The sequence below is a fragment of the Nannobrachium achirus genome, assembly GCF_963921795.1.
Source record: "Nannobrachium achirus genome assembly, chromosome: 6".
In the NCBI taxonomy this organism is placed as follows: domain Eukaryota; kingdom Metazoa; phylum Chordata; class Actinopteri; order Myctophiformes; family Myctophidae; genus Nannobrachium; species Nannobrachium achirus.
In genome coordinates this window covers 51,904,802-51,918,118 of record NC_137815.1, presented here as the reverse complement: position 1 = coordinate 51,918,118, position 13,317 = coordinate 51,904,802, and the positions used below count along the sequence as shown (strand labels likewise).

Here is a 13,317-nt window from a genome sequence, read left to right as displayed (position 1 = left end):
ATATGGTATGGATTAGATCTACAAATCATGTGGATGTGAATGGTTTTAGAATTAGATCTACAAATCATGTGGATGTGACTGGTTTTAGAATTAGATCTACAAATCATGTGGATGTGACAGGTGATGGATTTAGAGCTACAAATTATGGTATGGAACTGCCGATGGAATTAGATCTACAAAGCATGGGGATGTGAATGGTTTTAGAATTAGATCTACAAATCATTTGGATGTGACTGGTTTTAGAATTAGATCTACAAATCATGTGGATGTGACAGGTGATGGATTTAGAGCTACAAATTATGGTATGGAACTGCCGATGGAATTAGATCTACAAATCATGGGGATGCGACTAGTTTTAGAATTAGATCTACAAATCATGTGGATGTGACAGGTGATAGATTTAGAGCTACAAATTATGGTATGGATTAGATCTACAAATCATGTGGATGTGAATGGTTTTAGAATTAGATCTACAAATCATGTGGATGTGACTGGTTTTAGAATTAGATCTACAAATCATGTGGATGTGACAGGTGATGGATTTAGAGCTACAAATCATGGTATGGAACTGCTGATGGAATTAGATCTACAAATCATGGGGATGGGACTGGTTTTGGAATTAGATATACAAATCATAGAAATGAACTGTCTGTAAAGTTAGATCTACAAATCACAGAGATGGAATAGTCTATCAAATTAGACAGTAATTTTTTCCATTCAATAATGCTGCCTGTGAACACATGTCCACTTCCAATAGTTTTGGAAAATAGCCTGCCGCCCTGTGGAATTATGCTTGAACTGCAGAAAAGGACCCTAAATTAAAAAAAATAAACAAAAATCATCCGTGGGACTGATGGGCGAACAAGTGGAGTCCACACGCAGAGGGGGCCCCAGAGGACATTTAGAGTCCACCCGGTGAATTTTCACGCCCCCACAATCCGCACAGTGGGGCCCGTAAATTTGGCTGTGTACACCGGCCATAGCTCATAGACCTTAGAGACACCAAAAACAATAGGGGTAATAATAATAATAATAATAATTTACTGAACGATTGAAATCAGTTCCAGTCGTATACCTGTACGGTATGTCTAATAAAACAGTGATGACTACGATCTGGAAACTAAACAAGCGCCAACTGGTCTGTGTTTAAAGAGAGGAGGGCGTGACCGTATGAGTGTGTGTGTGTGTGTGTGTGTGTGTGTGTGTGTGTGTGTGTGTGTGTGCGTGCGTGCGTGCCGTGCGTGCGCATGTGTGCGTGCGTGCGTGCGTGCGAGCATGTGCGTGCGAGCATGTCCGCGTGAGCGATTCTGACCAGACATGCGTGTATTTGTCATGTGTGAGACGAGTGTGTGTGTGTGTGCATGTGCGTTCGTGTGTGTCACATCCTGTCTGGCTGGATAAGAGTGAAAGCTGGTCAGAATCTACCTGAGGCCTTGTCTGCACACACACAACCATGGCAAACATGGTTACACAACCAAGGTAACCATGGTTACACGACTGCAACCCAAACACTTGGAATACAAACATTAACGCCGATGTCGGGCACAGACCGCTGCAAGGCCTTGTTTGTCTATTTTCGGCAAAGATCAGACCAAGTACAGAGTGAAAGGTCAAGTTTACTAAGTATTGAGGGGTTACAGTAAGTCGTTAAATGCCTGAAAGTACATAATAATATAATATCCAACATTGATTAACATAGTGCTGTCAAACAATCTATGTACCGGTAACTATCTATTATATCTCTCCCTGCTTCATTTCTCTCTCAGCTAAGGGGTCCTGCTTCATCTCCCTCTCTCGGCTAAGGGGTCCATGCTTCATCTCCCTCTCTCAGCTAAGAGGTCCCTGCTTCATCTCTCTCTCTCAGCTAAGGGGTCCCTGCTTTGACTCTATCTCAGCTAAGGGGTCTAAGACCCCTGCTTCATTTCTGCAGTGCATAATGATTAAAGTTCATTTTTTGGTAAAACACACAACTTGCAAAATGGCAAACAAACCATTAGTGCCAAAGCGGTCAATCACTCTTAATATCACTCTGTCAATGTTGATTTTTATTTATTTACTAACGCCAAATAAAAGGTTTAACCACTTACAACCCTTTTTTCATACTCTTTCAAATTCCTCTTGTGGAACTCTGTCAGGGGTCTCTGCTTCATCTCTCTCTCAGCTAAGGGTCCCTGCTTCATCTCTCTCTAAAACCTAACTATTCTCATTCTCACAAGCTTTCAGCTACAGGTTTCAGAGTGTGTATTTGGACTGTCATTTTATTCGAATGCATTCTTATGCGTAATCATCATGTAATTGAGCTCATTTTGCTCTCTGCACTTGTCGTATGAAATAATATTACCAGAAACACATAAAGAGATAGCCCTGAATGACCATAGTAGTAGTCTGAGAGTGTACAAATGGAACCAAATGGACCCGTAGGGTGTGTATGTACAGTACACTCGCAGAGTAAGTGGGTCCTTGCAAATGAAACGTTTTATAATCACTAGTACTAGTGGACTCATAATGTGCAATACAGTACATAGTGCCGTAGTAAATCAGTGTCATACCGGTACATAGGCTATTCTGAAGAAAACCTGTAGACTTGACATTCATTAATTGGGTCTTATGATCAAGATAAGAACGGTGTGTATTAAAAAAGAACTTGCCATAGACAAGACCAAGTCTTTGCCACGTGTGAGGTAGGGCAATAACGAAACTCAATTCATTACACAAGTCGACTCCCACCAGAGAAAGTCGAAAGTCGAAGTTGAAAAAAAAAAGTTTCTATTGTGAGGCGTTGTGAGTATGTAGATCGGCTATTTTCACAATTTCTGCTTCTATATATTTGACAATTTGGACAATGTTTAATTTGCCATTTTAGAGGTATTAAAAAGTCTTAAATTGCCACTTTAGAAATCTGCAGATACCCTCTATACACTTAAACTTTATGTTGGTTTGTTTACAGTTGAGTGAGAAAACAATTGTTCGGTTGCACAATAAGTTAATCATCTGGGGACCCCCCCCAAAATAATTTGGGGGTTGTGTGTGATGTGATGACGTCATCAAACAAGTCGTTAATGCCCTAGTGTGAGGGTATGTTGCTGACCCCTGCACGTGGGGCACAGTAAGGAGGACACTAGAGCAGTGGTTCTCAACCTGTGGGTCGAGACCCCCAGGTGGGTCCCCAAATTATTTTGGGGGGTCCCCCAGATGATTAACTTAATGTGCAACATTGTTTTCTCTCTCAACAGCAAGCAAACCAACTTAAAGTTTAAGTGTATAGAGGGTATCTGCACATTTCTAAAGTGGCAATTGAAGGACTTTTTAATACCTTTAAAATGACAAATTAAACATTGGCCAAATTGTCAAATATTAGAGGCAGTAATTGTGAAAATAGCAGATCTACATGCTCACAACGCCTCGCAAGGCGAGGCGTTGTGAGCATGTAGATCGGCTATTTTCACAATACAACCGTGTTATACAAAATGTAATGCCTCAACTCTTAGTACTCGTCAGGGTGGGTGGTGTCCCTATTTTAAATATGATTATTTTGGGGGTCCCCAGTTAAAACATGATTATTTTGGGGGTCGCGGCCAGAAAAGGTTGAGAACCACTGCACTAGAGGACTCTTTGAGAAACCCTGCTCTGTGTGCTGACGCAGCAGATGTGCTGCTGTCCTGTGTGAACTGTATGGCTGCTGTCCAGGGTGTCTCTGAGTGTCCAGACAGACCCTGGACACTGACTGGACGCTAGTATTGCCACATGTTAGTTGGCTACAAGTGCTGAGTATTTCTACATGGCGGTTGTTTCCAGCCCTGGCACAGACTGACAGTATTGCCCCATGTTGGCTGAACTGCTAACAGCTCTGCTAACACACACAGTTTCGTAAAATTAAACAGGCCGCCTGCCAAACCTTCATGCACGTTGTAGTTTTGACCTCACAAAGAGACATGCATGCACTCTCTGCATGGTGCTGGGATGGCCGTGTGTGTGTTGTACACGTTGAAGCACGGAACCCTTAGTTGAGAGAGATGAAGCAGGGAATCCTTAAAGGGATATTTCACTTTAAAAAAAACATTTGGTAATTTTCTCATCTAATCAGGCTTTTATGAACAGCCTGAACAGTTTTAAATTAACTTCATTCAATATTTAGATATTTGATGTAAATGTTATCTGCCATTCATTAAAAACACCAATTATTTTTTCTGGTGACTCATACTACCCTCCTAATTTGTGAGCAGGCGGTGTTTTTTCGATAACTTTTTTCATTTCTTTTTAATAATATTTTTTTTGTATTTCATGTTTTACATTTTCCCAAATAATTATTAAAAATAAATGAAAAATGTTATCGAAAAAACACAGCCTGCTCACGTATTAGGAGGGTAGTATGAGTCACCAGAAAAAATAATGGGTGTTTTTAATGAATCTATCATGGTTAAAATGGAGTTTGAAGTTACAATGGGTGTGTGTGGGGAGAGAGGCCCTTCCACTGCGCCCGGTTGAAAGTGGAATATCCCTTTAAGTAGGGACAGCACTGTCACTGGTTTTGTGTAAACTCATATTTTTGTGTTTGTTTATTTAAACATATCTTTTCTGTTAATAATGATGGATTCACATTAATGTGTATTTTCAGACATTTAAACCCTAAATACTTACTGAACTTGACCTTTGGCTCTGTACTTGGTCTGCTCTTTTCCCCTCTACACCAAACCTCTTTGCCCAAAATAGCAGAACAACACGGTTGCAGATCTGCTATTTTCTGCTAATGTTCCCCTCGGAATAGGGATTCGAAGGTGCAAGTGGTTAACCCATTTAGACCTGGAATTATTTTATACTGTAGCTATTGAAAAATAGCAGATCCACAAGCTCACAGCTTGTAGATCTGCTATTTTTGAAAAGTTGTGAAAATTTGATCTTTTCAAAGCAAACTTTTGCAACTCAAATCTTTGCTACTGGGGGTCCCTGGCACAACATATTTTGAGACCTGTTGGTAGGGGGTCAGGTGTGGGGATGGGGGGTCCTACCTATTGGTAGGGGGTCAGGTGTGGGGATGGGGGGTCCTACCTGTTGGTAGGGGTCAGGTGTGGGTATGGGGGTCCTACCTGTTGGTAGGGGGTCAGGTGTGGGTATGGGGGTCCTACCTGTTGGTAGGGGGTCAGGTGTGGGGATGGGGGGTCCTACCTGTTGGTAGGGGGTCAGGTGTGGGGATGGGGGTCCTACCTGTTGGTAGGGGGTCAGGTGTGGGGATGGGGGTCCTACCTGTTGGTAGGGGGTCAGGTGTGGGGATGGGGGTCCTACCTGTTGGTAGGGGGTCAGGTGTGGGGATGGGGGTCCTACCTGTTGGTAGGGGGTCAGGTGTGGGGATGGGGGGTCCTACCTGTTGGTAGGGGGTGCAGAACACCTCCGCTCCAGTCAGACCGCAGGTGGAGGTGGCATGGAGGTCATGACCTCTCCCCAGCAGCAGGTCTCCAGAGGGGGGGTAGCAGGCCCCCGCGGAGCAGGGGTCATTCTGCGCAGAGGTCACAGAGGTCGCAGAGGTCACAGCAGCCACGGCTGGAGGTTACCCAAAAAAGTAAAGAAACACACAAGATGGACATCAAGTCAGAGTCACTGATACATGATTCTATTAGATTCTAGAAGGTAATTAACAGTCAGTGGAACTGAGGTGCAATATGAAGATGTGTGACCCCTCTTTTATAACCTCCTAATGAACCACTAGCAAGCAGGACTTCAGCCATATAATGGGTTTTTATTATTTTCTCTTCAGGGTGGATTAGTTGTTAAGAAATAAGAAACCAAAACAACTAAACAATATAACCCTAACTTACCTAACCAACTTGAGACACCAAAATACAAAGCTTAACCTAACTCCTAATCATCAAAATATAATTAAAAGGAAATGCAAAAGGATAGACCCCCACCCTTACCAAAACTCGGCTTTTAAATCATCCCAGAACGTCAGGTTTATAAGAATGCATAAAGAACAGTTTAACTCACTAAGTATAGGTGTGTTAATTGTTTCACTAACTATAGAGGGTAAGTGGTTAAACTGAAGTGACATTGATAAATTCCAAACATTATCAAAGTATTCTGAGGCACCGCCACAGCACCCACAGCAACCCTGGTGTAGACACTCTAGTTCTAGAAGAAAGAATACGGGATGACAGAACATGTACAAACATACCTGCTATGAGCAATAACAACATCCTCATCTTCTTGAAATATTTCTACAGATCAGAGGGGAAAACATGACAGTTATCAGTCAAAAATGTCATCAAGTAATTATAATAGAAACAGTGAAGCATAAATCATATCAGTTGAATCTGTGTTCCAATGGATCCAATGCATTATTTAGTCACAACAAACTCTTGTTAATACTTTTCATTGGTTCAATATTTATCAGACCAACAAACACTGTATTTACTTATTTTGGACCTGCAAAAACCAGGCAAAACCTTTACAATGTTTTTCCTCCCCACATACTTTTTTTTCTCCAAAATAGCAACAACCAAAACAATAAATATTCCTAATAAATATTCCTAATAAAACATAAAAAAGATTAAATGTGGAGATACAAGTTTTCTTTCTAGGCGATAATACATTTTATGTGCAACTCCAACTCAGGATTCCCCCCCGTCTGACTTCTAATCAATGATGTACAAAACAACTACTGTATCTCCACATTAATGGTCAAAAACCTCCTAAATTCACTTGAGCTGTATTTGGGTAAAGTGATGATAATATAAGGACACATTCAAGTATCTGACAATGTATAAAGTCACCATACCAACTTTGAAAAGGCAGTACTGTGTTGTTCTAAAAACATATTTTCTTGTTGTTTTTGGACATAAGAGGGTGGTTTCTGCCCGACAACAGAGATATTTGACACACATGGCATAAAAAGTCAAGAAAATAGAAAATCCTAAAAACAATTAAATTCATACGTTTAAAAACACAACAGGGTGGAGATACAGTGTTTCAAAGATTTGCACAAACTTTCATGATTTTTTAAAAATAGCAGATATACAAGCTCATGCCGCGCTATGAGTGATAGATCTGCTATTTTTGAATAGATCAAATAATGCAGACATTGTTAAAAGGGCTGATTCTACAAATCATCTCTGTCGGATGGAAACCTTATATGTCCAGAACTGTTACTTTTCAGGATTCAAATTCAAAAAGCATCAAAAGTAGCAGATCTACAAGCTCAAAAAGTGTCGTTCACGCCACGCTTCGAGCTTGTAGATCTGCTACTTTTGATGCTTTTGTGTGAAGCCGTAGTAACGATCAAGTAGTAAATGTAGGACAAAACACAAGAAAGTTAGAACGTGGAGATAAGACTCACCTGTAAGTGAATTTTAATCCAGTCTTCGGTTGTAGATGAGAGGGTTTGGCACCATGGCTGCTCTTTTATAAACACTGTGTGTGTGTCAGTCAGCTGGAAGAGACACACCTTGCAGCCGCCACACCCTGCGCTACATGACACACACACACACACACACACACACACACACACACACACAGGAGTGACTAACTTACGCACGCAGATCAAACCCATTTTCTATGCACTAGGCAAGGCCGGGCAAGTTCTGTTTGTACGACACATTTCAACAACCAGGCAATTCAGTGAGCTTTACTGAAATATTAAGCAAAGGAAACACAATGTCACAGTAACATCAGAAACACATTATTTATAACAGTTAAAAAATAAGCAGTAACATTAGAAACACATTATGACAGTCAAAGACGTTTAACAGGAAAGTTAAACACCTTCTCCTTAATAGAAAACACCTTGAAGATAATGAAGAAGAATTGTTATTTTGTTCAAAGTTTGCCTGTTAGCTCTCCTATGGTACCAACATCAATACATGCTGTATTGATGTTGGTACCATTTTGGTTTTGGGTCTGAGAGGGTAAATCTCATCATGGTGGTCGGTGGCTCAAATGCAGAATAATTGACAGACCTTGATGTGAACGGTTGAGAACCACTGATTTAGAAGATCAGAGAGTGACTACAGACCTGCAGTTTTCTGGGAGTTTGTTCCTGATAATGTGGAGCATAAAAAAACAACTAAATATTTAGTTGTGATACCTACCCTAGGGGACAAGGGGAGAATGACGACGTGGAGGAGAAACGTATTTTGACCCTAAAGTATAGTATTTTTGCTCCAACAGTATTATTTTGAAATGAGAGAGATTCTTTTCTAAATCATAAAGGGAGGCAATGTAAAGACATGACATAAGAAGTGGAGTGATAAATGCTTAAATGTCTATTCCTATGTCAACAGTTAGCTGGTGGTAAAAAGCTAAAGTAGAAGATAGTCTACATAGTTGTGGATGTTGTGGGTGAGTTAAGAGGATTATTGCAATATTAAAGAGCATCGGTTTGTGGTCAGAACAACATGTCTAGACACAGTAAGACGTCATTGTGGACTTACCTTTCCTTCCCTCATGGAATCCAACAAGACATTTTCTCTCTGCGACCACAGAAACCTCACATCATGTGTGTTGATCTCTTGTCTATCTGTGAGAACCCAAACCAGAATCTTATCTCCATATTTTATCTTTTGGCTGAATCTTGTTTTTCCTCCTGAAAACATAATAAAAAGTATTTTGTTTGGCATAAGTAACAATGTGTTGTTTTTAATAAACATTGAACGAATGAAATGTATGAACAGGAACTTGTGACTAAATAATAATAACTACATTGGAACAAACGTTTTTTTCTTTCTCTCTCTTTTACATTTCCAAATTAAAGGACAACTTTGTTTTTTTACAACTAGGGTTCATATTTTAGATAGTCATTAGAGAAAAGAAAAGATGAGTGTTAAAATGTTTTCATTTACTTCTTTCTATCGTTTTAGTGATTTTAACCATTTTGATTTGCATGCATGCCCCCAACCTGGGGCTAAATATGTATTTTTAGACACAATAAGCCCATTCCCAAGATGCACCGCAATCTTTTATGGGCAGATGTGACTTATGGGGGCTGGTGTAAATAGTAACAAAGACATTTTCGGCTTATTGTGTCTAAAACACATATTTAGCCATTATATTTGTCTATATATTTAGCCTTGTACGCATGCCCCCACCCACTGAAATCGCTAAAACAATAGAAAGCAGTAAATGAAAACATTTTAACTCTCATCTTTTCTTCTCTAATTACTGTACAATCTAAAATATGAACCCTTGTTGTAAAAAAAACAAAGTTGTCCTTTAAGGGTTTTGCAAACACAAGTTATTTCGTGTATGTTTTTTATTTTTTTCCATTCGACAGACAGCATCGACATGTACGTATAAATATCTGCCCTGCAGCTACTGTTACTGTGTGGTAATAATATAATAATAATAATACTAGCATGAATGACTGATATCATCATCACCTGGCTGTGATGAACATGGTAGCCCCAGGGAGCTAGGAACCACACACACAAGGGTGTGTCGTCTGACTCACCGTGACACACACACACACACACACACACACACACACACACACGCACACACGCACACACGCACGCACACACACACACACACATACACACACACGCACACACACGCACACACACATACACACACACAGACACACACACACACACACACACACACACACACACACACACACACACACACACACACAACCACACACACACACAAACGCACACGCACACACACACACACACACACACACACACACACACACACACACACACACACACACACACACACACACACACACACACACACACACGCCTGCCATGCCCCATGTGACACATTACCAACAGGGTTAGGTTGGCGGGCTCACTTCCTCTGATCTAAAATAAAGGGTGAAAGTTTTATTTGTATAAGACTTTTTTAAACAACGTTACAAAGTGCTTGAACAATCAAAAACAGCAATCAAAAAACAAACTCCCAGCAGCGCTCACCAAAACATCCCTCTCAACCAATCCCTGAGCTTCATGCTGCTAATGTCAATGTCAATCTCGGCTAAAACTTGGCTATGAGTCCAGTGAAATGTCCAGCAATGTGTAATCCCTGATCTGCGATCAATCGAGTAGTGAAAACCACAACGATGTTATGACAGCCGATTTCAAGAAAGAGACTGACGCGCTGAGCTCCTAATTCAGCCTGGGAAGTGTAGGTCGAGAGGCCCTCTAGTCTACACGCACGGCCTTCAAGCTGAAGGCGAGTGCATTTTAGATCACTTTAGGTCCTAAAGTGACCTAAAATCACTGTCAATGGATGTCATGTTAACACCTGCCTTTACAATTTGTATAAGCACATTACCATTTAAGTCTGCAAGATATTAGGAAAGCATGCAATATTCAATAACATTGTGGAATACCTGGATAACGATGTGTACAAAAAAATGCAGTATATAGTTTTAACGTCATTTTCAAGAAATTAAACAAATATCTAGCCTTACAAAACACAATATAATGCCTCTGAATATTATAATGAGTCACCAGAACCAAGGAAGGGTGTTTCTGATGAATCTATCATGGTTATAATGGAGTTTGAAGTTACAATGGGTTTGTATGGGAAGGGGGCGTGTCTGATAAAAAGCCTGGCTGAATAGACAATCAAATTATCAATTTTATTTTTGAAAGTGAAGTACCCCTTTAAAACATGTACATTCCAAACGTCTTATGAAACGTCTTACTTCCAATCCACGGCTTAGCCTAGTTAACTTAAACCGCTTAATGCCTAAATACCTGTTAGAGGTAGAGATATTTTTGTGTTAAAACAAAAAGGGTTTGTTAAAGGTTTAAAGCACTATCATCATATAGTAGTCGGGGATTCCTTGGGCTAGAAAACAAACCAACAAAAACTGACTCATCACTGTGATGACTGAAAAGTGATGACTCATCACTTTTCACACTTTTGTTGGTCCGTTTTCTAGCCCAAGGAATGTTTTTCATGCAAAACAAATGCTTGCAATGGATTCAGAATCATGAAAACCCTTCAGTTTGACCCCTCACATGCTACTTAAAGCAGATATTTTCTTTTTTATAATATATTTCCTTTCCTGTGTAGTGGAGTCAATGGGACAGTGAATTTACAAATGGCCATAACTTGTTTTCGCGATGTTTCCGGCAGAGCAGGCCTCTCATTCTGTGGACCGTAATGACCAAACTAATAGATAAAACAGAAATAAAAAGTGCGGCAGAACATCACAGGTCCTCTCCCATTTTGAGGGACTGGATCCCCGGCTAATAGTATCATCATATAGTATATTGATATAGAGTGTTTGTTCAGTCACAGGGGTCTCCCTGTCTCTCCAACTCTTTTTTTGTTTTTAAAGATTTGTTTTTGGGCTTTTGCCTTTTTATTGATAGGACAGTAGACTGACAGGAAATGGGGCAGAGACATGCGGCAAAGGTCGCCCAGATCGGGAATCAAACCGGCGACACCACCAGGCATCCATGCCTATGTGGCAGTGCCAAAGTGGTATGCACCCGGACCAGTAGGCCAGAAGGCACCCCGTTTCTCCAGCTCTTTACAGTAATAAAAAGAAAATACATCTTGAGGTAGGTGACAATAAGAAGAGAGTAGCCATTTATCAAGTACAGTGCAACTCAGGTCTGTTTTACTTCAACTATAGAAGGCCTAAGTGGTTTAACTGAAGTGATATTGATGAATTCCAAATTTATCAAAGTATTCTGAGGCACCATGGACTGGTGTCACAGCACCTTCACTTTGAGAAACCCTAACGTAGAGTAGGCTAAAGAGCAGCTGTTACTCTCAGACAGGATTCAGTTGTTGCTCACATAAAAGTAGAGTTTGTTTTGATGAGTCAGAACCAGTAATGCTCTCCAGGGGCGTCACAAGGGGTAGGAAAGTGGGACTGAGTTACTATAGGGCCCAAGGTGGTGGAGGAGGCCTTAATTATTTTATACTTTAGCTATTGAAAAATAGCAGATATACAAGCTCACAGCGCGGCACCGAGTGCCGCGCTGCGAGCTTGTAGATCTGCTATTTTTGAAAAGTCGTGAAAATGTGTGCAAATCTTTGAATATATGTATTTTTTAAGCGAACATTTTGTAACTCAAATTTTGCTTCCGGGAGGGTCCCTGGAACTCAATATTTTGAGATGGGGTTCCGTGGCCAAATACATACCATTTTGGGGGTTCTTCACATGAAAAGGTTTGAGCTCCACTGACATAGAAACATAGGTTTTTCAAAAAGGTTTTTCATGATTTTTCAAAAATAGCAGATCTACAAGCTCGCAAGCCGCGCTGTGAGCTTGTATATCTGCTATTTTTCAATAGTTAAAGCACAAGGGCCCCGCAGTGAATCCTTGTACCCAGGGCCCAGAATTTGGTGCGACACCCCTGATGCTCTCAGTTGACCCATACACACAGTAGAAACATGTCAGTTCTTTAGGTTCAGTAAACTGTCAGTACATTAGACATCACATTAGGTTCTTGCACCATGCAGCTACACCGTGGGTGAAGTGTTTGCACAACCTCTGCCTTCATTAGACCACCATTGATCGGCCGGACATTTCCCATGATGCAAAGCGTGTGGAACCTTTAGCCCGATGCTCTCTGATGTCTGACTGGACGATACAACTCAAAGTTTCTTAATGTAGGGTCCAGGGACCCACCGGGGCCACAAATGGACCCTTCTAGGGTCTGTAACTCTGTTCAAATGGAACCAAATGGACCTGTAATTATACAGTGTAGATTGGGGTAGAAGATACTGTGGCCAAATGTATATCAAACTCATGGGTTCAGGGCCAGCGTTAGGCTGACTGTATCAACATTCATTCCTTACGTAAATTCAGTGTTGTGTATAAAGTTGGCATTGACAGACAGACAGACAGACAGACAGACAGACAGACAGACAGACAGACAGACAGACAGATACTAAAAGCTTATAGATCTTTATACTGGCTTGATTTAGGGTCACATTTAAAACATAAACATAATAAACATTAACCTTATTAACCTTGTATTGAGATTTTATTTTAATCATTATTCTGCATTTCTTTTCCTTTTTATTTTTGTTATACTGTATATGCCGTTGTGTCTTGATGCCGTATAATGTCAAGCATTTTTTGAACTGCTTTTTTAATGGATGGATGGATGGATGGATGGATGGATGGATGGATGGATGGATAGTGTAAGTTAGGAACAGTGTGCAATTGTTCTCGTTTGCATTTAGAAATAAATCAAATCTAATCCTACTGTTGGCCTAGTTTCATAGTTTCCTAACTTTTGGCTCCGGATCTCTTTGGCCCACGTGCAGCTCTGTTTCACCACGCAGTCAGTCAGACGTCACGCTGGGAGAGTGTCTGAGAGGAGGGGTCGAGAGTATAAAAGTCTCCAGTTG

At 40.7% G+C, this 13,317-nt stretch overlaps 1 protein-coding gene across 1 annotated transcript in view; it reads right to left on the bottom strand.

The window, feature by feature from the left end:
* lamb3 (laminin subunit beta 3) overlaps positions 1-8,564 on the bottom strand; it is a 38,302-nt gene extending 29,738 nt beyond the window's left edge. Inside the window, exons 1-4 of the mRNA XM_080727896.1 lie at positions 8,421-8,564; positions 7,328-7,457; positions 6,167-6,209; positions 5,360-5,535 (exon numbers count right to left, since the gene is read on the bottom strand). Coding sequence (XP_080584022.1) covers positions 5,360-5,535; positions 6,167-6,194 — 204 coding nt within the window. The 5' untranslated portion in view covers positions 6,195-6,209; positions 7,328-7,457; positions 8,421-8,564. The remainder of the gene's footprint in view (positions 1-5,359; positions 5,536-6,166; positions 6,210-7,327; positions 7,458-8,420) is intronic.
* Positions 8,565-13,317: the final 4,753 nt, after the last annotated feature.